This window comes from Ascaphus truei, chromosome 8, assembly GCF_040206685.1.
Source record: "Ascaphus truei isolate aAscTru1 chromosome 8, aAscTru1.hap1, whole genome shotgun sequence".
NCBI lineage: Eukaryota > Metazoa > Chordata > Amphibia > Anura > Ascaphidae > Ascaphus > Ascaphus truei.
Window position 1 is genome coordinate 97972279 of NC_134490.1, and position 23864 is coordinate 97996142.

At 49.5% G+C, this 23864-nt stretch overlaps 1 protein-coding gene across 1 annotated transcript in view; it reads right to left on the bottom strand.

The window, feature by feature from the left end:
- Positions 1-23864, bottom strand: part of ANK3 (ankyrin 3) — a 461946-nt gene that overhangs the window by 229586 nt on the left and 208496 nt on the right. Inside the window, 2 exon segments of the mRNA XM_075612960.1 lie at positions 1632-1829; positions 13197-13295. Coding sequence (XP_075469075.1) covers positions 1632-1829; positions 13197-13295 — 297 coding nt within the window.

Genomic DNA, 23864 nt, shown 5'->3' on the forward strand with positions numbered 1-23864 from the left:
GCAGCAGTCACTGTGCTCACAAATATACAGCAGCAGTCACTGTGCTCACATATATACAGCAGCAGTCACTGTGCTCACATATATACAGCAGCAGTCACTGTGCTCACAAATATACAGCAGCAGTCACTGTGCTCACATATATACAGCAGCAGTCACTGTGCTCACAAATATACAGCAGCAGTCACTGTGCTCACATATATACAGCAGCAGTCACTGTGCTCACAAATATATAGCAGCAGTCACCGTGCTCACAAATATACAGCAGCAGCCACTGTGCTCACAAATATACAGCAGCAGTCACTGTGCTCACAAATATACAGCAGCAGTCACTGTGCTCACAAATATACAGCAGCAGTCACCGTGCTCACAAATATACAGCAGCAGTCACTGTGCTCACAAATATACAGCAGCAGTCACTGTGCTCACAAATATACAGCAGCAGCCACTGTGCTCACAAATATACAGCAGCGGTCACTGTGCTCGCAAATATACAGCAGCGGTCACTGTGCTCACATATATACAGCAGCAGTCACTGTGCTCACAAATATGCAGCAGTCACTGTGCTCACATATATACAGCAGCAGTCACTGTGCTCACATATATACAGCAGTCACTGTGCTCACATATATACAGCAGCAGTCACTGTGCTCACAAATATGCAGCAGTCACTGTGCTCACATATATACAGCAGCAGCCACTGTGCTCATAAATATACAGCAGTCACTGTGCTCACATATATACAGCAGCGGTCACTGTGCTCACAAATATACAGCAGCAGTCACTGTGCTCACATATATACAGCAGCATTCATTGTGCTCACAAATATACAGCAGCAGCAGCCACTGTGCTCACATATATACAGCAGCAGTCACTGTGCTCACAAATATACAGCAGCAGTCACTGTGCTCACAAATATACAGCAGCAGCCACTGTGCTCACATATATACAGCAGCGGTCACTGTGCTCACAAATATACAGCAGCAGTCACTGTGCTCACATATATACAGCAGCAGTCACTGTGCTCACAAATATACAGCAGCAGTCACTGTGCTCACATATATACAGCAGCAGTCACTGTGCTCACAAATATACAGCAGCAGTCACTGTGCTCACAAATATACAGCAGCAGTCACTGTGCTCACATATATACAGCAGCAGTCACTGTGCTCACATATATACAGCAGCAGTCACTGTGCTCACAAATATACAGCAGCAGTCACTGTGCTCACAAATATACAGCAGCAGTCACTGTGCTCACAAATATACAGCAGCAGTCACTGTGCTCACATATATACAGCAGTCACTGTGCTCACATATATACAGCAGCAGTCACTGTGCTCACATATATACAGCAGCAGTCACTGTGCTCACAAATATACAGCAGCAATCACTGTGCTCACATATATACAGCAGCAGTCACTGTGCTCACATATATACAGCCGCAGTCACTGTGCTCACATATATACAGCAGTCACTGTGCTCACATATATACAGCAGTCACTGTGCTCACATATATACAGCCGCAGTCACTGTGCTCACATATATACAGCAGCAGTCACTGTGCTCACATATATACAGCAGCAGTCACTGTGCTCACATATATACAGCCGCAGTCACTGTGCTCACAATACCTTGTTGCTGACATGGACATTGGCGTTTCTAGTCAGGAGCAAAGAAACCATGTCCACGTGGCCCTCTTGTGCTGCCAGATGCACCGGGGCGATCCCCTGCTTGGTAACTGCATTGGCATCTGCGCCGTATTCAAGCAGCGTGGTCGCTATATCCATCTGATTTTTCTTTGCAGCAATGTGTAGAGGTGTGTAGCCATTCTACAAAGAAAATACAAACATTGTACAATATCTACGGCATTTAAACAAAAACGACCGTATCTACCAAGTGATTTCACAAGACAAGACTTTGCCACGAGAAGACACCCTACGGCCCATTGAAATGAGTGCATACAGTACATCGTGACACTCTGCGTAGACACTATAAGGGGTTATTTAGTAAATGGGTTCCACTTTTTATTGAATTAATTGAAACATTTTCTTAACTTAAGAGATTGCATGAAACTAAAGAAAGCGAATTTCTGATCAAAAATAGTAATAATTGGATCAAGTAAATTGGAGCCACTTTGAAATGTCTTCTGCATACTCAGCAATTGCAAAGTTTGTGTGTATGCCTGAAAACATCACTTATAAATAAATGCCAATGGAATAAACTGACAATGTAAATTGTAAACTGAAAATGTAGTTTGTGAATGAAATAATAAATACTTACTTTACAAATTAATATCAGATTTTTCCTCAAATAGGCTTTCAAGACTAAATGGGTGTAGGGTCCTAACAGCCAAATTGACAATGCAGAGATGTCGTTTTGTTGCAGTTGTAATACGGTTTAATATAAAAGACCAGCATGATAATTCTTCAGAGATGTTCTTCTAAACCTTCCATGTTCTGTTAACTTTCTCAACCTCACAAGTCTCTTTTCCAGACGTGCTATCAGTACTTCCAAAGAAGACATTTATGAAGTTTAGAAATCGCATATAAACCGACACCTGATGTCATGGAACCAGAACTACCTTTCTGACTCACCTCCCTCTCTCCTTTGCAGCTTCTGCCTGTCAGATCTTATTCCCAGCTGCATGGAGTTTGCACACACATACTGTGCCTGTGTAACTTGCAACAATGTTGCATTTCTTGCCTCTGGGCATGAAATCAGTGAGCTGCTACTGCAGTTTCTGAGATCCTCACCAGAATGGGCTAGTCTGCCCCCCCTCCTGTTTGTTCAGAGATAGTCTGCCTATTCCTTTACCCACACTGCCCCTCACTTCCTTTTCCACCCTGGAGACAGTGAGTACAAGACCCTTCTCTGTTCATCCCCCATGGTGAGGCCATCTCTTTTTACCGGTTTCTAACTAATAATCACCACTACATACCATCCACAAGTATCTGTATCCTGCTGCTTTTCCCAATAAAGTGGAGGAAATATTACAGGGCTTGGAGTGATTTAAAAGGGAACTGAGTTAATGCTATCGGGAGCCATTCACAGAGCAAACATGACCCTGGCTTCAGAAAAGTAAAAAGAGGACCGTGTGCCTTGGGGACACACACAGAGGAGCTGCTACCCACAGCGTTTATGCTAAAGAAACAGCAAGCAGCTTATACAGCAAACGGCACACAGCCTGCAGCCTTAACAGACAAGAAGTAGCTCAAACTGCGCAGCAGCTTTGCAAACAAACAGTGCTCCTTACACAAAACCTAATTGCCTTTCTCTGTCTGAGTTCACCCCCTGCACAGCCCCATAGTGAGGAGCCACCATCTCACCTACCCCTGCGCACGTCCCCACGGCTAGCGCCATCAAGGGCCACGCTACCGGACACCCGCCAGGACACGGGTCAGAGCCACCGGACACCTGTGAGTACAGCTACCCAACACACACTGCAGGACACCGCTCGGCATCATCTGAGACAGACGCCCATCGCTGACAAAGGTAAAAGACCGCACGCCACACGCACTGGCTAAAGGCCTACACACACATACAGCATGGCATAACTCAGAGCCTCACCAGACATCACGCAGGAAAGCGATCACTCAGACACAGAGACCGCTGCGCAACTGCAACAGGCGCAGGCCTAAACGGACAGTCACACTGACACAAAAGGCCCGCGAAAAATATGAGACTGACATTGAAGCGCACCGCGCTAAATTAGAGTTGGCCTGGGAAACAACCACACTTGGGATATGCAATGTCGCCGGCGCTGGTAACTATATACAACAGCTCGAGCAGGCAATAACTCAATTGAAGATAGATCACTCGCGCTATCAAGCACTGTCACAGGCATATTTCACCTATCTAACAAGAACTAACACGGAAGATAGCATACGAGAGCGCGACCTACAAAAGGCGATTGACCTAGAACGTGATGGCATCGTGCAAACCGCCATCACGGAAGCTGAGAATAAGAGAAAGAACTTTTTGCAGGAGACCGCATCGCAGCGCTCAAGCACATCCAGACACTCATCAAGGTCAGCAAGATCAGCGCAATCTCACGCGTCAAGCGCAAGCGCAAACGCTACCAAGGCGCGAGCCACCGCAGAGGCCGCGCGCGCCAGGGCCGAATATAGTCGCAGAGAAGCAGCCATAAGAGCAGGAAGAGCGCGCATAGAAGAGGAGGAAAAGACAGCCGCCGCTAATGCCACTGCTGCCACTAATGCCGCTACCGCCACTGCTACCGCTGCCGCTACCGCCACTACTGCAGCAACGACTGCGCGTAGGAAAGCCGAATTCGATGCGGAACTAGAGGCACTTAATCAAGAGAAGGAAGCCGCTGCCGCCATAGCCCAAGCTGAAGTCCTAGAAGCAGCTGCGCAACAGGACGGCGGGGAGCAACCGTACAGACGGATTGCCTCAGAGGATCCAGTCCAACGCACTGAAGACTACGTAAGGAGCCTCTTCAGCATAAACACCAGCGCACCATCTCAATACGGAGAGAGTGACTCCACAGACACCAAAGACTTGCTAGGCCTACGAGGAGAAGACGCTGTTCCTTCAAGGGTACATGCTGCCTGGGATAGCCACAGCAGCAACAGTGATCCACACGCCAGCGCGCACACGGATGCACTACAACAGGCTCGCCATCCAGGTACACCCACACGGGAAAACACAGCCCCTCACACCGACCAGCAGTCATCACGCATCCACGCCAAGGAAGAGGCGACCGCACAGACCCTCCCAGCAACTACCTCAGAACGGGACAAACACGCCGATGCCTCAGGCCTGAAAGACATAGTCAAGTACATGATCCGGCGTGACCTGGTGCAAGCAGGACTCACCAGCTTTGACGACCGCCCTGAGAACTACCGGACGTGGAAGTTCACGTTCAAAGACGCAATCAACAGCTTGGACTTCTCAGCGAGGGAAGAGCTCAACCTGCTATTCAAGTTCCTGGGGAACGAATCCAGAGAGCACGCGAATAGACTGCGGGTGGCAAACGCGCACCAACCCCAAGTAGGTCTTGACCTAGTGTGGGAAAGGCTAGAAGAGTCCTACGGCAGCCCCGAAGCAGTCGAGGATTCGCTCTTCAAAAGAGTCGAAAGCTTCCCCAAGATCACAACCAAAGACTACTCGAAGTTACAAGAGCTCGGGGACCTGCTGCAAGAACTGGAGTTCGCAAGGAAAGACCAATCCTTAATAGGTCTCAATGTCCTAGACTCAGCTCGTGGAGTGAGACCCATCCTGGAGAAGCTACCCTTCAACCTCCAAGAAAAATGGATCTCACAAGGCTCCAAATAGAAAAGGGAGAAGCAAGTCGTCTACCCCCCATTCTCAGTTTTCTTGAGCTTCATTCGCGAAGCAGCAAGGACGAGGAACGACCCCAGCTTCTTCTTAGGTGCGCAAACCACATACAGTGCAAGCAGCCTGAGGAACGAGAGACCAGCGACGAGATATGGTAACACCCAAACACCCATCTCGGCCCGCAGGACGGATGTGCCTCCCACGACCCAAACTACTCCCGATCAGTCGGTCGCCGGAGACAAGGAACCAAGGGACCCAAACAGGGAATGTCCCATACACAAGAAACCACACCCACTCAACAAGTGCTTTGGGTTCAGGATGAAGTCCCTAGAGGAACGCAAGAGGTTACTTGGAGAATTCGGAGTTTGCTTCAGATGCTGCGGTTCCATGACTCACCTAGCCAGGGACTGTAAAGAAGAGATCAAATGCACAGTGTGCGAAAGTGACAAGCACGTGACAGCGTTACACCCAGAGGCGCTGACACTCCACCAACTCAAGAACCCATCCTCCGTAGCGGAGCATGGCGGGGAGAAAGAAGGAGAGTCAACATCCGTCACATCTCAGCGCACTGAGGTTTGCGGAAAAGAAGGTGACAAAATGTCCTGCTCCAAAATATGCCTTGTCGCAGTGCACCCCCAGGGACAACCTGAGAAGGCTATTCGGATGTACGCAATCCTCGACGACCAGAGCAACCGATCGCTGGTCAAGTCAGAGTTCTTCGACATGTTTAACATACAAGACGGTGCTTCTCCTTACACTCTCAGAACGTGCGCACGGCGAATGGAGACCACAGGGAGAAGAGTGAATGGCTACACCATATGCTCAATAGACGGCAAAGTGAACATGCCCCTTCCCACACTCATCGAGTGCAACGACATGGCCACAAACAGGGACGAGATTCCACACCAGACGTGGCACTCCATTACCCCCACCTCAAAGGAATAGCCAACCACATCCGGCCGGTAGAACAAGGCGCCAAGATCTTGCTGCTGCTCGGTAGGGACATCATGAGGGTACATAAAGTGCGTAAACAGCATAACGGACCCCACAACGCGCCATACGCCCAAAGACTTGACCTAGGATGGATGATAGTGGGCAACGCGTGCACCAACAAAGAGCACGGGTAAGACTACGTTGATGCCCGCAGAACGGTGGTGACAGAATGTGGACACACATCTCTCTCTGAACCATGTCTTGGCCATCTCCAAGTGACCGAAGGGCCAAGTGAAGAGAAAAGACAAGGTCATACCCCCGAGATCAACAAAGACATCCTCACATCGAGGGGATGCGACAATGGCCTAGGATGCTCAGCAGTCCAGACAGCTAAGGATGACGAGTCGATTCCACCGAGGGAAGGAAGTAACCTCCCAAAGGTGACCGACAAAGGGATCGTCCAAAAGGCAATGAACAATCAGACAATACTCCCGCGAGCAATGGCACAACTAAGACGTACAGTTGTTCCTCTCCACCGAGTATCCAGTGACAAAGCACCCAGCTGCCACGGCTGGCACAGCCGCAAAAGATTGCACCCTACAGGTGAAGTCCCAGTGTCAAAAAGACTGTCCTCTCACACGTCTAAAAAGAGACAGCCACAGAGACATTTCATAAAGGGATTTACTAGGGCAAAAGAGACTGTTCTTCGTTACGTCCAGGGAGAAAATAACCTCCCGGTGGCAGTTAACAAAGAGACACAAAGGCGCTTCCCAAACAATGGAGAACATGCCATCTCTAGGTTCACTTCGCACCTCTGCGGCCTACAAAGGGAACCAGAGACCAAAAACAACTTTGTGGCCTTCATCCAGAAGATATGCCTTACCGGCCACGCAAAGCCAGCACCTCTAATGAAGGAAGGTGAAGAATACCGGTACCTCCAATCATCTGGGGCCTACCACCCTCAGGAACCCGATCAAATCCGGATAGTGTTCAGCCCCAGCGCTCAGCTCCAGGGAGTCTCCCTGAATGACGCCCTCTCTACTGGACTAGACACGACAACCAGTCTTCCATGGGGTGTTGTTCCGCTTCCGCAAGGAGCCAAAAGCCATCTCCTTCTGCCAAACACCAGGTGATAGAACCACAAGCTACCACGATTGGCATGCCTACAAGGGGATGCACTCTGTGGGTAAAACTACAGAGACAAAAAGACTGTTCTCTCACAAGGCTAAAAGGAAACAGTGCCAGAGACCTTTACACAAAGACATTGTGGTGCAACCAGCAAACCTGGAGCTGTGCATCCACCCTGCATCCTTTGCCAAAGAACCTTGACCAAGGGACCTCGATACCAGTGATACCGGCCGGTGTCACATCGCTATGTGGACATGGACTCTTGCATCGTTTGAGAATGTGATGTTATCTTTGTTATGCATTGCACATATGTTCCACATAGTCTGTTATATAGTGGTATCTACAGATACCAGACGGGGAGTGTCATGGAACCAGAACTACCTTTCTGACTCACCTCCCTCTCTCCTTTGCAGCTTCTGCCTGTCAGATCTTATTCCCAGCTACATGGAGTTTGCACACACATACTGTGCCTGTGTAACTTGCAACAATGTTGCATTTCTTGCCTCTGGGCATTGAATCAGTGAGCTGCTACTGCAGTTTCTGAGATCCTCACCAGAATGGGCTAGTCTGCCCCCCCTCCTGTTTGTTCAGAGATAGTCTGCCCCTAGACTATTCCTTTACCCACACTGCCCCTCACTTCCTTTTCCACCCTGGAGACAGTGAGTACAAGACCCTTCTCTGTTCATCCCCCATGGTGAGGCCATCTCTTTTTACCGGTTTCTAACTAATAATCACCACTACATACCATCCACAAGTATCTGTATTCTGCTGCTTTTCCCAATAAAGTGGAGGAAATATTACAGGGCTTGGAGTGATTTAAAAGGGAACTGAGTTAATGCTATCGGGAGCCATTCACACATCAAACGTGACCCTGGCTTCAGAAAACCTGACGAATCTCAGAAGACTGTTCTTCCCAGGTACAGTAATGCCGGGACATCACAGTACATGTCACAAACAGACTGGGGAAGTCTCGGGAGTACATTTGTGAAGAACACTCATGTTGGTCCATTACAAGGTACCACAACGTGTCAAGTCTATACTTTAAAATGTATTTATTATGGTTTTGAATAGCACAACATACAGCCACCATGTCGTATATAATCTGTTCTAGTTTTGTCAAGTGTTTAAATTGACAATAACTAAGAAAAGAGGGCGGCAGCTATTGATGTGTGTGTAATAGTACTGTATGGGGACCTGTTTTTAAAAAGCTCACTACTTTTCAAATGTTTATCCCTCCAAAATAATAAACTACAGAAGGATTTTTTATAATAAATATGTGATGAATGTTAGAAATGAAAAGCAAAGAGCAATTTGTAAAATAAATACATTTGACCGAGTAGGTTGGATGAGAGTTTCAATGTGATTCTCCAACTGTTCCTGGTGAAATCAGCGGTCTAAATATAAGGCTTTCTTATCAGGCAACATCCACAATGGTATCTATTCACGTATTTTAAAGGTCAACGTGGATATTTTCTCCCTCTGAGGGATACACAAGGTATCAGATTTGCATGCTGCAGCCCACAAGCCAGTTTCTACGGTTAGCCTGATGCCAAATGAATTCCAGTTTTATTAGTCACTGTGTACTGTACAGAAGTAGATAATTATTCAGTGTATTTAAACAGCTTGGTGTTTTTCTCTGCTTGATGTCATGTTCTATTAAAGATTAAACATATTCTTGTCTGGTTATTGTTGCGCCGGAAAGCCCTGGACTTGTAAGGAAGGAGCGGCATGACTTAAGGCCGAGGGACCCCTCCCCTAAGGAGCCGTGATGTCAGGCCAGGGGAGGGGTAAGGAAGGGGTACTTAGGGCAAGAGGGACGGATCCTAACTTCCTCTTTGTTCTAGGATCTACTGGAGCGGTCCGATTTTCCAGATTCCAGATTCCTGGTGTCCTGATCCCTGAGAGATGGCTGCACAGCGTGGAAGAAAGACACAGTCGGAGGGCCAAGCAGAGATGATGGCGGTCAGAGACTCGTGCATGAGGGAGCTGCAGGAGGAAGCGCGGATACACAGCTCTGAGTTGCTGCTGGCCCCCTTGCTCGGCAGACAGGCGAGAATTTTGGCTGAAGGGATCGCCCGACAGAGCGGAGAGGCGCAGCAGAGGTGGTCGGCGGAAGGTAGAAAAAGGGGTATAGTATTTTGTGCTTTTTTCAAACCAACACAGATTTTGCCGGGGACTGAGGATTTGGCCAGGGCAGCAAATTTTGGGGTAAAATGTTCACGAATTTAGCAGGGGGGGGGGCGGATTTGTTAGAGGAAACTCTCGGGGCATGGGGGCAGATTCCCGGTAAAAGGATGTGGCCATCCTCATGACAGCAGGTGGCTGTGAAGTCCTGCTAAGACAGGGAGGGCACGACTATAAGTGGGAAGAATTAGTTTTAGGGCGTTTACACAGGGGGAAAGATAGAGATGGAGAGTAGTAGCGGGGGATCAGGGGCCGTGAAGGTGAGCAGGGAAAAGGAACATCGGGCAGAGAAGTGACCACCCTCTCCGGCACTGTCACAAGTACGGGATGGACTTCAGGAGGTGCAGGGGGTTGGGAGGATGCAGAAGGATCATCAGGAGGGCCAGGGACGTTTTAGGGTAGGGGTAGTAGGGCCTGTGCCAGGGCAAGGGGAGGAGATGTTCAGAGCCTTGGGTGAGTTTTTCTTGCAATGGGGGCCTAGGGAAGAGCAAGGTCTGGGTGTGGTAAGTGGGGGTGGACCAATCAGTGGCAGGGGTGTTGGGGGGGAGGTGGAGGTAACATTGGGGGCAGGGGTTATGGGTGTCACACGGCAGCGGGAGTGGCACATATGGTGGCTCCTCCGGTGGTGATAGCAGGTGGGGTGACTAGTGTGGTACCTGGGTTGACCGTGGGGGTGGCGGGAGAAAAGGAGGGGGTAGCGGGGTAGTGTAGTGTTGGACCAGCAGGAGAACCCAGAAAAGGGCTTGTGACAGCAGAGGACAAGAGAAAGGAGGAGGGGGTGCAGGATGCTAGCTTTAGGTATACTTACCTTTGCTTAGCTAGCTCGCTCAGGTAGCACCTATCGGTGGCAGTGAAAGTGCAGGTATGGAAGGATGATTATGTTGATATACTGACATTACTGCCGGACTATAAGGAGCCAACAACGTCGGACAAAAAGAACGATGAGAAAGAGGAGGAAGAGAGGGAAAGGAGGCAAATCTTTTGGGGACTGGCTGCAGGCTTTCACTATTTTACCCATATGGGACAAGAATCCAGAGCATTGCTCGGCGCTCTTCTAGTATGTGGATACAATTTGGGAAGCCTGTATGTTTTATGGGAGTCTGGGGTGGTGGAAGTACAATAGGGACTTCAAGCAAAATTAAGCAATTAGGAAAGCGTTGCGATGGGATGTGAAGGGAATGGACCCGTGGATGGGCAAAATGATGCAGCATAAAACCAACCCCTTTCTGGCCGGGAGCTCGCAGCAAGCTGGGCAGTTGGCCGGGAATAAGAAGGGGGGTCTTGTTGGCAGTATAATACGGTACATATACGGAGTGTAATTTTAAGCACGAGAAAGGAACAAGTAGAGAGTGGCTTTTGGATCCCTTTTAGGGAGGTAGAGGTTCCCCTCTGTAGAAGGAATTTGAAATCACCGAGATGCACATGGGGGTAGCGTGGGCCAAAATAGAAAAGGAGACGGGGCGGGCAGAATGGCACCGTTTTCCTCTCCTCCGTTACCGGGGTTGAGAGTTTCTCCATGGTCCCAAAGAAGGAGGTGAGTTCATTCCGTCTCATACATCTCCTGTCCTACCCGGGGGGGATGTCGGTGAATTATGGGATTGACAAAGAATTGAGTAGTGTGCAGTATGCATCTTTTGACAGGGCCTATGATGTGGTAAGGGAGGCAGGACCGGGGTGTGGATAGGAAAGGCTGACAGAGCTGGCATTCCATTTACTGCCCGTGCACCCGGAATGCTTCCACTTGCTGGGGTGCAGGCTGGGGGAGGAATTCTTTGGTAATATGTCTCCCAATGGGGTGTTCAATCTCATATTTTTACTTTGAGACGTTCAGCTCCTTCTTGGATTGGGCATTAGGGGATGTAGTCAGAGTTGGGGGTATCCTGCACTATTTGGACGACTTTCTATTCCTAGGAAGGGATGGGTCTGATGTGTGCGGGAGGCTGCTGGGGGAATTTCAGGAACTCATGTCACGTTTCGGGGGTTCCTTTAGCTAAGGACAAGACAGAGAGCCCAGAGGTATGATCAGCTTTCTGGGGATTAAAATTGATACGGTGAAGATGGAGTACCATCTCCCACCCAGCAAGCTGGTGGAACTAAGGGCTTTGATGAGGGCGTTCATGGGGCACAAGGAAGCCACACCTAGGTTCAGACTGGTTCCAGTCCCTGCTGGGCCATCTCAACTTCGCAGCCAGGATCCTACCTATGTGAAGGGTCTTTGGGAGGCGACTGGCGTTTGTGATGTCGGGGGTAAAATCACGGCACCACTTTATCAGGGTTTCAAAGCAAGTGAAGGGGGACCTGCAAGTGTGGGATACCTTCCTAGGGTGGTACAATGGGCGTACGCTTGATTTGCAGGGAGTGGTGGAGAGCGGGCATATAGAGCTATTTAGGGATGTGGCTGGATCTGTGGGTTTTAGGGAATTTTTTCAGAGCCGATGGTGCGCGGAGCAATGGCCGGAAGAGTTGGGGCAGCACAAGTTTATGGGAAACGTAACGTTCTTAGAACTCTTTCCGCTGGTGGTGCTGGAGCTATCGGGGACAGAGCTGACCAACAGAGAGGTAATCTTTCGGATGGACAACATGGGCATGGAGGTGGCCTTGAATGGGCTATCAGCGCCCTGGTGGTGGTCCAGCTACTGAGGTTGCTGGTCCTAAAGTGCCTGGATCATAATATATGGTTCAAGGCTAAGCACGTCCCGAGTTTGGATAACAAGATAGCAGATGCCCTTTCTCATTTTCAATTCACAGCTTTCCGGTAGTTAGTCCCGGGAGTAGCTACGACACGTGAACAACGCCCACAGCAGCTGTGGCAGGAAGCAGTTCAGGAGTGATGGAGCTGGTAAGGGCTTCTGTAGCCCCAGGTATGCACACCAGGGATTGCAGTAAGGCATGAGGACCTTGAAGGGTGTTGAAAGGCCGGTTTAGGGAGGATGAAGTCCATTTCTCAGACATTAGGAACGATATCGTGATTTTAGCGTGGCAAGGCATGCTGGATATATCAGTGAGGCTTGTGGCGGCTCGCAAGGCCAGTTTAAGGCCTGTTAAATGACCTTGCTTGTGGCGGGAGTAATGTTACTCTGGTGAAGAGCGGGGGGGGGGGGGGAGGGAGGTCTCAGACCTCAAAAGTAATTTAGTTGGGGAAGGTACCATTTCAGGCTGTTCCAGCCGGAATGGTGGTGACTTTCTAGATGGAATTTGTGGCCGGCGGAACTATTCCAGAAAAGGCTCGGTTGGTGTGGTAGTGACCTTCCAATGGGGGCTCTGTGCATTCAGACTAAGGTACTGAACGGCTAGATGAGCTCGAGCTCCGGTAGATGTGAGCGGAGCAATCTGGCTGGGTCCCTAGTTGGGGATAAATATGAGATATTTATCTATTGTAATAAATAAAGCTGGGGCTATTACTTTCTCCCAAGAAGTTGTATGGTGTGATTATTGGGAATAGGAGAGGGGTCCAGCTCGAGGAATGGGTAACTCAAGCATTCTAACACTAAGCTTTTCACCATGCTACATTAGACCATGAATGCACATTAAGTGGCCTACCCAGAGACAGCACAAAGGAAAAAAGAAAAGAAAAAAGGGCTAAAAACTCTATAATCACCCGCTCACAGAGACATTTTCATGAGTTCATGCTATTTTTCACTTGATTTCTGTACCTTTGCTGCTCCGTGAGGTGATGCTCCTTGATCCAAGAGCAGAAGTGCCACTTTCGGGTTATCATAGTGTGCAGCTACATGCAGGGGAGTTAGACCACTCTAAAAACATGCAGAAATAATAACCATTGTTACTCAGAGTGCTCGGACACACAGTGTGGTGTGAGGAAATACGGCTTATCAATGTTACTCAGAGTGCTCGGACACACAGTGTGGTGTGAGGAAATACGGCTTATCAATGTTACTCAGAGCGCTCGGACACACAGTGTGGTGTGAGGAAACACGGCTTATCAATGTTACTCAGAGCGCTCGGACACACAGTGTGGTGTGAGGAAATACGGCTTTATCAGTGTTACTCAGAGTGCTCGGACACACAGTGTGGTGTGAGGAAATACGGCTTATCAATGTTACTCAGAGCGCTCGGACACACAGTGTGGTGTGAGGAAACACGGCTTATCAATGTTACTCAGAGCGCTCGGACACACAGTGTGGTGTGAGGAAATACGGCTTTATCAGTGTTACTCAGAGTGCTCGGACACACAGTGTGGTGTGAGGAAATACGGATTATCAATGTTACTCAGACCGCTCGGACACACAGTGTGGTGTGAGAAAATACGGCTTATCAATGTTACTCAGAGCGCTCGGACACACAGTGTGGTGTGAGGAAATACGGATTATCAATGTTACTCAGACCGCTCGGACACACAGTGTGGTGTGAGGAAATATGGCTTATCAATGTCAGTCACAAACACAATAGCATCAATAAAAGGAGAGCACAATGCAGACCATTAGCTGGAAAACCTTTATCATTTGTTAAGCAGACCTTTGCTCAAATAAGAACCAAGTAACGGAATGGGACATTTGTTCGTGGCCATTTTTCTGGGACCAAATGGCCGCCGCGACACCCTGACTCACACTGCACCGCAGCTGATCCGCCGGTGCAATCCCCGCCACCGGCGCAATGCCCTGACTCACACTGGCACCGCAGCTGAGCCGCCGCTGCAATCCCCGCCACCGGCGCAATGCCCTGACTCACCCTGCACTGCAGCTGATCCGCCGCTGCAATCCCCGCCACCGGCGCAATGCCCTGACTCACACTGGCACCGCAGCTGAGCCGCCGCTGCAATCCCCGCCACCGGCGCAATGCCCTGACTCACACTGGCAACGCAGCTGATCTGCCGGTGCAATCCCCGCCACCGGCGCAATGCCCTGACTCACACTGGCACCGCAGCTGATCCGCCGCTGCAATCCCCGCCACCGGTGCAATGCCCTGACTCACACTGGCACCGCAGCTGAGCCGCCGCTGCAATCCCCGCCACCGGTGCAATGCCCTGACTCACACTGGCACCGCAGCTGAGCCGCCGCTGCAATCCCCGCCACCGGCGCAATGCCCTGACTCACCCTGCACCGCAGCTGATCCGCCGCTGCAATCCCCGCCACCGGCGCAATGCCCTGACTCACCCTGCACCGCAGCTGATCTGCCGCTGCAATCCCCGCCACCGGCGCAATGCCCTGACTCACACTGGCACCGCAGCTGAGCCGCCGCTGCAATCCCCGCCACCGGCGCAATGCCCTGACTCACCCTGGCACCGCAGCTGATCCGCCGCTGCAATCCCCGCCACCGGCGCAATGCCCTGACTCACACTGGCACCGCAGCTGAGCCGCCGTGCAATCCCCGCCACCGGCGCAATGCCCTGACTCACACTGGCACCGCAGCTGAGCCGCCGCTGCAATCCCTGCCACCGGCGCAATGCCCTGACTCACACTGGCACCCTAGCTGAGCCGCCGCTGCAATCCCCGCCACCGGCGCAATGCCCTGACTCACCCTGCACCGCAGCTGATCCGCCGCTGCAATCCCCGCCACCGGCGCAATGCCCTGACTCACACTGCACCCTAGCTGAGCCGCCGCTGCAATCCCTGCCACCGGCGCAATGCCCTGACTCACCCTGCACCGCAGCTGATCTGCCGCTGCAATCCCCGCCACCGGCGCAATGCCCTGACTCACCCTGCACCGCAGCTGATCCGCCGCTGCAATCCCCGCCACCGGCGCAATGCCCTGACTCACCCTGCACCGCAGCTGATCCGCCGCTGCAATCCCCGCCACCGGCGCAATGCCCTGACTCACCCTGGCACCGCAGCTGATCTGCCGCTGCAATCCCCGCCACCGGCGCAATGCCCTGACTCACCCTGGCACCGCAGCTGATCCGCCGCTGCAATCCCCGCCACCGGCGCAATGCCCTGACTCACACTGGCACCGCAGCTGATCCGCCGCTGCAATCCCCGCCACCGGCGCAATGCCCTGACTCACACTGGCACCGCAGCTGAGCCGCCGCCGGCCTCTTCTAAGGTAACTTGTTTTATTGTTTAGGGTAGGGTGTTAATTTAAGGGGTTTTAGGTGTTAGGGTAGGGGATTTTACGGTAAGGGCTTAGGGTAGCGGTTTTTAGGGTAAGGGGTTGGGGTACAGGGTTTTAGGGTAAGGGGTTGGGGTACAGGGTTTTAAGGTAAGGGGTTGGGGCAGAGGTTTTAGGGTAAGGGGTTGGGGTACAGGGTTTTAGGGTAAGGCACTTACCTTAACGGCGAAGTGGCTAGCGGTGGCAGCTTCCAGCGGCGGGGTGAGTGTGGTAGAGTAGGGCATTACCTGGCAATAAGTGCCCGACTGGAGGAGTCGGACATTATGTGCCAGGTAATGTAGTGTTCTGAGCTGATTATTACTAAAATAGGCTAAACTCGTTTTAATCACTTTTTATTTGAATAAGGTTTTAATAATGTTAGTATGTTTTGTAATGAGACTGTGGCCCATATTTACTAAGCAATGCTTTTCCATTCAGGCACCGGAAGGGACTTTCTGGGCGGAGGGTGTTTTCCAGCATGGCACGGCATCTCCTGGAATTGCACTGCTTAGAAACATGAGCCTGCACCACTTGCATGGAACAGGGGACGTTGCTTCTGACAGCTGCAAGAAGTACAGTAGTTGCTTTTCACAGACTTTTTCTTTTCTTAAAAGCGATTTCGAATTTGACACTTTATTTTGAGTGGGAAATTAGAAAATGCAGGACTTAGAAGCTGCGATCTGCAGGGGCAAACCGTGGCAGTACGTGGCTCCGATACTCCACTCCCTTCCCCCATTTTGTTTTAGACGGCAAATTCAAAGATGATTTTCGGAAGGGGAGGGCACGGGCGCACGTGGCTGGGTGAACGTGGCTGGGTGACGGAAGCAGTTTTCTGCGACTCTCTCCGGTGCCGCCGTCTCAGAGAAACAGTGTTGAATTTGGCACCAAAGAGAAGATGGTTGGAAATGCAAATCTTGACCAGCACCTGCTTGTTACAAAATGTTACAGGGCCTGGATCGCTGTTAGTGTTAGGAGACGGGTACCAAGATGTCAAAAATATAGTGATTCCATTTTAGTGATATCTATTGATATAAAAGAATGACAAGCTGATGGCAATCCAAAATTAGGTTTTAACAGTGACGTTCCATAGAGGGCAGATTTTAAATAGCATGTGCCTATGTACCATTCTGTAACCCATCCTAAGATATGCACAGCGCTCCCTCCAGTAACGTCCCCTCTCCTTCATCCTCCCCTTCCCCTGGTCCTCTGAGCAGGACGTCATTGTGTGATCTCTTTACTGGGTTAAGGGAAGTATGAATCTCAAAAAAAAATATGCTTTTTGTAAAGACACATGTTTGCAAAACGTAACTCTAACATTGTTGCTGTAAAACACTGAACATTGGGCCAATTTATAACTTTCCCAGTGAGGCTTCGTGAGGTCCAAATAAGATGACAAAAACCTGATGCTATGCACAATAAGGCACTATTTGATACTGTGAGCCATTCATAAGGGGTTATTGTGAGATTGTGTAATGTGATATTGCCCCATGGGAAGAGGGAGAAACAGGAGATTGACAATCAACCTCACACAATCATTTCTGAGTTTAACTCTTAGTGTTAGTGTCTTGCCCCCGGAGCATGTCCTGCTCGTTAATTTATGTTATTTTAGTATGAAAAGAGGATTTTCTTACTCTCTAGCTTCTGGTGTTGCCATGGTATCTGATAGCTGGCAGTGGGCTCTAGGGTGAGGTCCATTTTACTATACACTGACACAGTATATCCTGACGGCACTATACACTGACACAGTATAACCTGACAGCACTATACACTGACACAGTATAACCTGACGGCACTATACACTGACACAGTATATCCTGACGGCATTATACACTGACACAGTATAACCTGACAGCACTATACACTGACACAGTATAACCTGACGGCACTATACACTGACACAGTATATCCTGACGGCACTATACACTGACACAGTATAACCTGACAGCACTATACACTGACACAGTATAACCTGACGGCACTATACACTGACACAGTATATCCTGACGGCATTATACACTGACACAGTATAACCTGACAGCACTATACACTGACACAGTATAACCTGACGGCACTATACACTGACACAGTATAACCTGACAGCACTATACACTGACACAGTATAACCTGACGGCACTATACACTGACACAGTATAACCTGACAGCACTATACACTGACACAGTATATCCTGACAGCACTATACACTGACACAGTATAACCTGACAGCACTATACACTGACACAGTATAACCTGACGGCACTATACACTGACACAGTATATCCTGACGGCACTATACACTGACACAGTATAACCTGACAGCACTATACACTGACACAGTATAACCTGACGGCACTATACACTGACACAGTATAACCTGACGGCACTATACACTGACACAGTATAACCTGACCGCACTATACACTGACACAGTATATCCTGACGGCACTATACACTGTCACAGCATAACCTGACCGCACTATACACTGACACAGTATAACCTGACGGCACTATACACTGTCACAGCATAACCTGACCGCACTATACACTGACACAGTATAACCTGACAGCACTATACACTGACACCGTATAACCTGACAGCACTATACACTGACACAGTATAACCTGACGGCACTATACACTGACACAGTATAACCTGACCGCACTATACACTGACACAGTATAACCTGACCGCACTATACACTGACACAGTATAACATGACGGCACTATACACTGACACAGTATATCCTGACAGCACTATACACTGACACAGTATATCCTGACAGCACTATACACTGACACAGTATAACCTGACGGCACTATACACTGACACAGTATATCCTGACAGCACTATACACTGACACAGTATATCCTGACAGCACTATACACTGACACAGTATAACCTGACGGCACTATACACTGACACAGTATAACCTGACCGCACTATACACTGACACAGTATAACCTGACCGCACTATACACTGACACAGTATAACATGACGGCACTATACACTGACACAGTATAACCTGACAGCACTATACACTGACACAGTATAACATGACGGCACTATACACTGACACAGTATAACCTGACGGCACTATACACTGACACAGTATATCCTGACAGCACTATACACTGACACAGTATATCCTGACAGAACTATACACTGACACAGTATAACCTGACGGCACTATATACTGACACAGTATAACCTGACAGCACTATACACTGACACAGAGTATAACCTGACGGCACTATACACTGACACAGTATAACCTGACGGCACTATACACTGACACAGTATAACCTGACGGCACTATACACTGACACAGTATAACCTGACAGCACTATACACTGACACAGTATAACCTGACGGCACTATACACTGACACAGTATAACCTGACCGCACTATACACTGACACAGTATAACCTGACCGCACTATACACTGACACAGTATAACCTGACGGCACTATACACTGACACAGTATAACCTGACGGCACTATACACTGACACAGTATATCCTGACGGCACTATACACTGACACAGTATATCCTGACAGCACTATACACAGTCACAGCATAACCTGACGGCACTATACACTGACACAGTATAACCTGACAGCACTATACACTGACACAGTATATCCTGACAGCACTATACACTGACACAGTATAACCTGACAGCACTATACACTGACACAGTATAACCTGACAGCACTATACACTGACACAGTATAACCTGACGGCACTATACACTGACACAGTATAACCTGACGGCACTATACACTGACACAGTATATCCTGACGGCACTATACACTGACACAGTATAACCTGACAGCACTATACACTGACACAGTATATCCTGACAGCACTATACACTGACACAGTATAACCTGACGGCACTATACACTGTCACAGCATAACCTGACCGCACTATACACTGACACAGTATAACCTGACAGCACTATACACTGACACCGTATAACCTGACAGCACTATACACTGACACAGTATAACCTGACGGCACTATACACTGACACAGTATAACCTGACCGCACTATACACTGACACAGTATAACCTGACCGCACTATACACTGACACAGTATAACATGACGGCACTATACACTGACACAGTATATCCTGACAGCACTATACACTGACACAGTATATCCTGACAGCACTATACACTGACACAGTATAACCTGACGGCACTATACACTGACACAGTATATCCTGACAGCACTATACACTGACACAGTATATCCTGACAGCACTATACACTGACACAGTATAACCTGACGGCACTATACACTGACACAGTATAACCTGACCGCACTATACACTGACACAGTATAACCTGACCGCACTATACACTGACACAGTATAACATGACGGCACTATACACTGACACAGTATAACCTGACAGCACTATACACTGACACAGTATAACATGACGGCACTATACACTGACACAGTATAACCTGACGGCACTATACACTGACACAGTATATCCTGACAGCACTATACACTGACACAGTATATCCTGACAGAACTATACACTGACACAGTATAACCTGACGGCACTATATACTGACACAGTATAACCTGACAGCACTATACACTGACACAGAGTATAACCTGACGGCACTATACACTGACACAGTATAACCTGACGGCACTATACACTGACACAGTATAACCTGACGGCACTATACACTGACACAGTATAACCTGACAGCACTATACACTGACACAGTATAACCTGACGGCACTATACACTGACACAGTATAACCTGACCGCACTATACACTGACACAGTATAACCTGACCGCACTATACACTGACACAGTATAACCTGACGGCACTATACACTGACACAGTATAACCTGACGGCACTATACACTGACACAGTATATCCTGACGGCACTATACACTGACACAGTATATCCTGACAGCACTATACACAGTCACAGCATAACCTGACGGCACTATACACTGACACAGTATAACCTGACAGCACTATACACTGACACAGTATATCCTGACAGCACTATACACTGACACAGTATAACCTGACAGCACTATACACTGACACAGTATAACCTGACAGCACTATACACTGACACAGTATAACCTGACGGCACTATACACTGACACAGTATAACCTGACGGCACTATACACTGACACAGTATATCCTGACGGCACTATACACTGACACAGTATAACCTGACAGCACTATACACTGACACAGTATATCCTGACAGCACTATACACTGACACAGTATATCCTGACAGCACTATACACTGACACAGTATAACCTGACAGCACTATACACTGACACAGTATATCCTGACAGCACTATACACTGTCACAGCATAACCTGACGGCACTATACACTGTCACAGCATAACCTGACGGCACTATACACTGTCACAGCATAACCTGACGGCACTATACACTGACACAGTATAACCTGACGGCACTATACACTGACACCGTATAACCTGACAGCACTATACACTGACACAGTATAACCTGACGGCACTATACACTGACACAGTATAACCTGACGGCACTATACACTGACACAGTATAACCTGACAGCACTATACACTGACACCGTATAACCTGACAGCACTATACACTGACACAGTATATCCTGACAGCACTATACACTGACACAGTATAACCTGACAGCACTATACACTGACACAGTATATCCTGACAGCACTATACACTGTCACAGCATAACCTGACGGCACTATACACTGTCACAGCATAACCTGACGGCACTATACACTGTCACAGCATAACCTGACGGCACTATACACTGACACAGTATAACCTGACGGCACTATACACTGACACCGTATAACCTGACAGCACTATACACTGACACAGTATAACCTGACGGCACTATACACTGACACAGTATAACCTGACAGCACTATACACTGACACCGTATAACCTGACAGCACTATACACTGACACAGTATAACCTGACAGCACTATACACTGACACAGTATAACCTGACGGCACTATACACTGACACAGTATAACCTGACAGCACTATACACTGACACAGGACATAACCTGACGGCACTATACACTGACACAGTTTAACCTGACGGCACTATACACTGACACAGTATAACCTGACGGCACTATACACTGACACAGTATAACCTGACGGCACTATACACTGACACAGGACATAACCTGACGGCACTATACACTGACACAGTTTAACCTGACGGCACTATACACTGACACAGTATAACCTGACGGCACTATACACTGACACAGTATAACCTGACGGCACTATACACTGACACAGGACCTAACCTGACGGCACTATACACTGACACAGTTTAACCTGACGGCACTATACACTGACACAGTTTAACCTGACGGCACTATACACTGACACAGTATAACCTGACGGCACTATACACTGACACAGTATAACCTGACGGCACTATACACTGACACAGTATAACCTGACGGCACTATACACTGACACAGTATAACCTGACAGCACTATACACTGACACAGTATAACCTGACGGCACTATACACTGACACAGTATAACCTGACGGCACTATACACTGACACAGTATAACCTGACAGCACTATACACTGACACAGTATAACCTGACCGCACTATACACTGACACAGTATATCCTGACGGCACTATACACTGACACAGTATAACCTGACAGCACTATACACTGACACAGTATAACCTGACGGCACTATACACTGACACAGTATAACCTGACGGCATTATACACTGACACAGTATAACCTGACGGCACTATACACTGACACAGTATAACCTGACGGCACTATACACTGACACAGTATAACCTGATGGCACTATACACTGACACAGTATAACCTGACGGCACTATACACTGACACAGTATAACCTGACGGCACTATACACTGACACAGTATAACCTGACGGCACTATACACTGACACAGGACATAACCTGACGGCACTATACTGACACAGTATAACCTGACGGCACTATACACTGACACAGTATAACCTGACGGCACTATACACTGACACAGTATATCCTGACGGCACTATACACTGACACAGTATAACCTGACAGCACTATACACTGACACAGGACATAACCTGACAGCACTATACACTGACACAGTATAACCTGACGGCACTATACACTGACACAGTATAACCTGACAGCACTATACACTGTCACAGTATAACCTGACAGCACTATACACTGACACAGTATAACCTGACAGCACTATACACTGACAGAGTGCAAGTGGGAGATGGGAGAGTGGATGAAACGTGGGAGGAGGAAGAGGGGTGTGAAACATGGGGGCGAGAGGGGGTCAACACATAGTGGGGGGAAGTAGATGACAAGGGGGATGAGAGTGGGTGACAGGGGAGGAGAGTGGGTGACAGGGGGGGAGAGATGGTGACGGGGGGGGAGAGATGGTGACGGGGGGGGAGTGGGTGACAGGGGGGAGAGTGGGTGACAGGGGGGGGAGAGATGGTGACGGGGGGGAGAGATGGTGACGGGGGGGAGTGTGGGTGACGGGGGGGAGAGTGGGTGATGGGGGGGAGAGTGGGTGATGGGGGGGAGAGTGGGTGATGGGGGGGGAGAGTGGGTGATGGGGGGGAGAGTGGGTGACGGGGGGAAGAGTGGGTGACGGGGGGAGAGTGGGTGACGGGGGGAGAGTGGGTGACCGGGGGGGGGGAGAGTGGGTGATGGGGGGGAGAGTGGGTGATGGGGGGGGAGAGTGGGTGATGGGGGGGGGAGAGTGTGTGATGTGGGGGGGGGAGAGTGGGTGACGGGGGGGGGAGAGTGGGTGACGAGGGGGGGAGTGGGTGACGGGGAGAGTGGGTGACGGGGAGAGTGGGTGACGGGAGGTGGGGAGAGTGGGTGATGGGGGGGAGAGTTAGTGATGGGAGGGGGGGAGAGTGGGTGACGGGAGGGGGGAGAGTGGGTGACGGGGGGGGAGAGTGGGTGACGGGGGGGGAGAGTGGGTGACGGGGGGGAGATTGGGTGTCGGGGGGGTGGGAGAGTGGGTGAGGGGGGGAGTAGTGGGTGACCGGGGGGAGCAGTGGGTGACAGGGGGAGCAGTGGGTAACAGGATGGGGAGCAGTGGGTAACAGGATGGGGAGCAGTGGGTGACGGGGGTGCAGTGGGTGACAGGATGGGGAGCAGTGGGTGACGGGGGAGCAGTGGGTGACAGGGGGGCGCAGTGGGTGACAGGGGGGCGCAG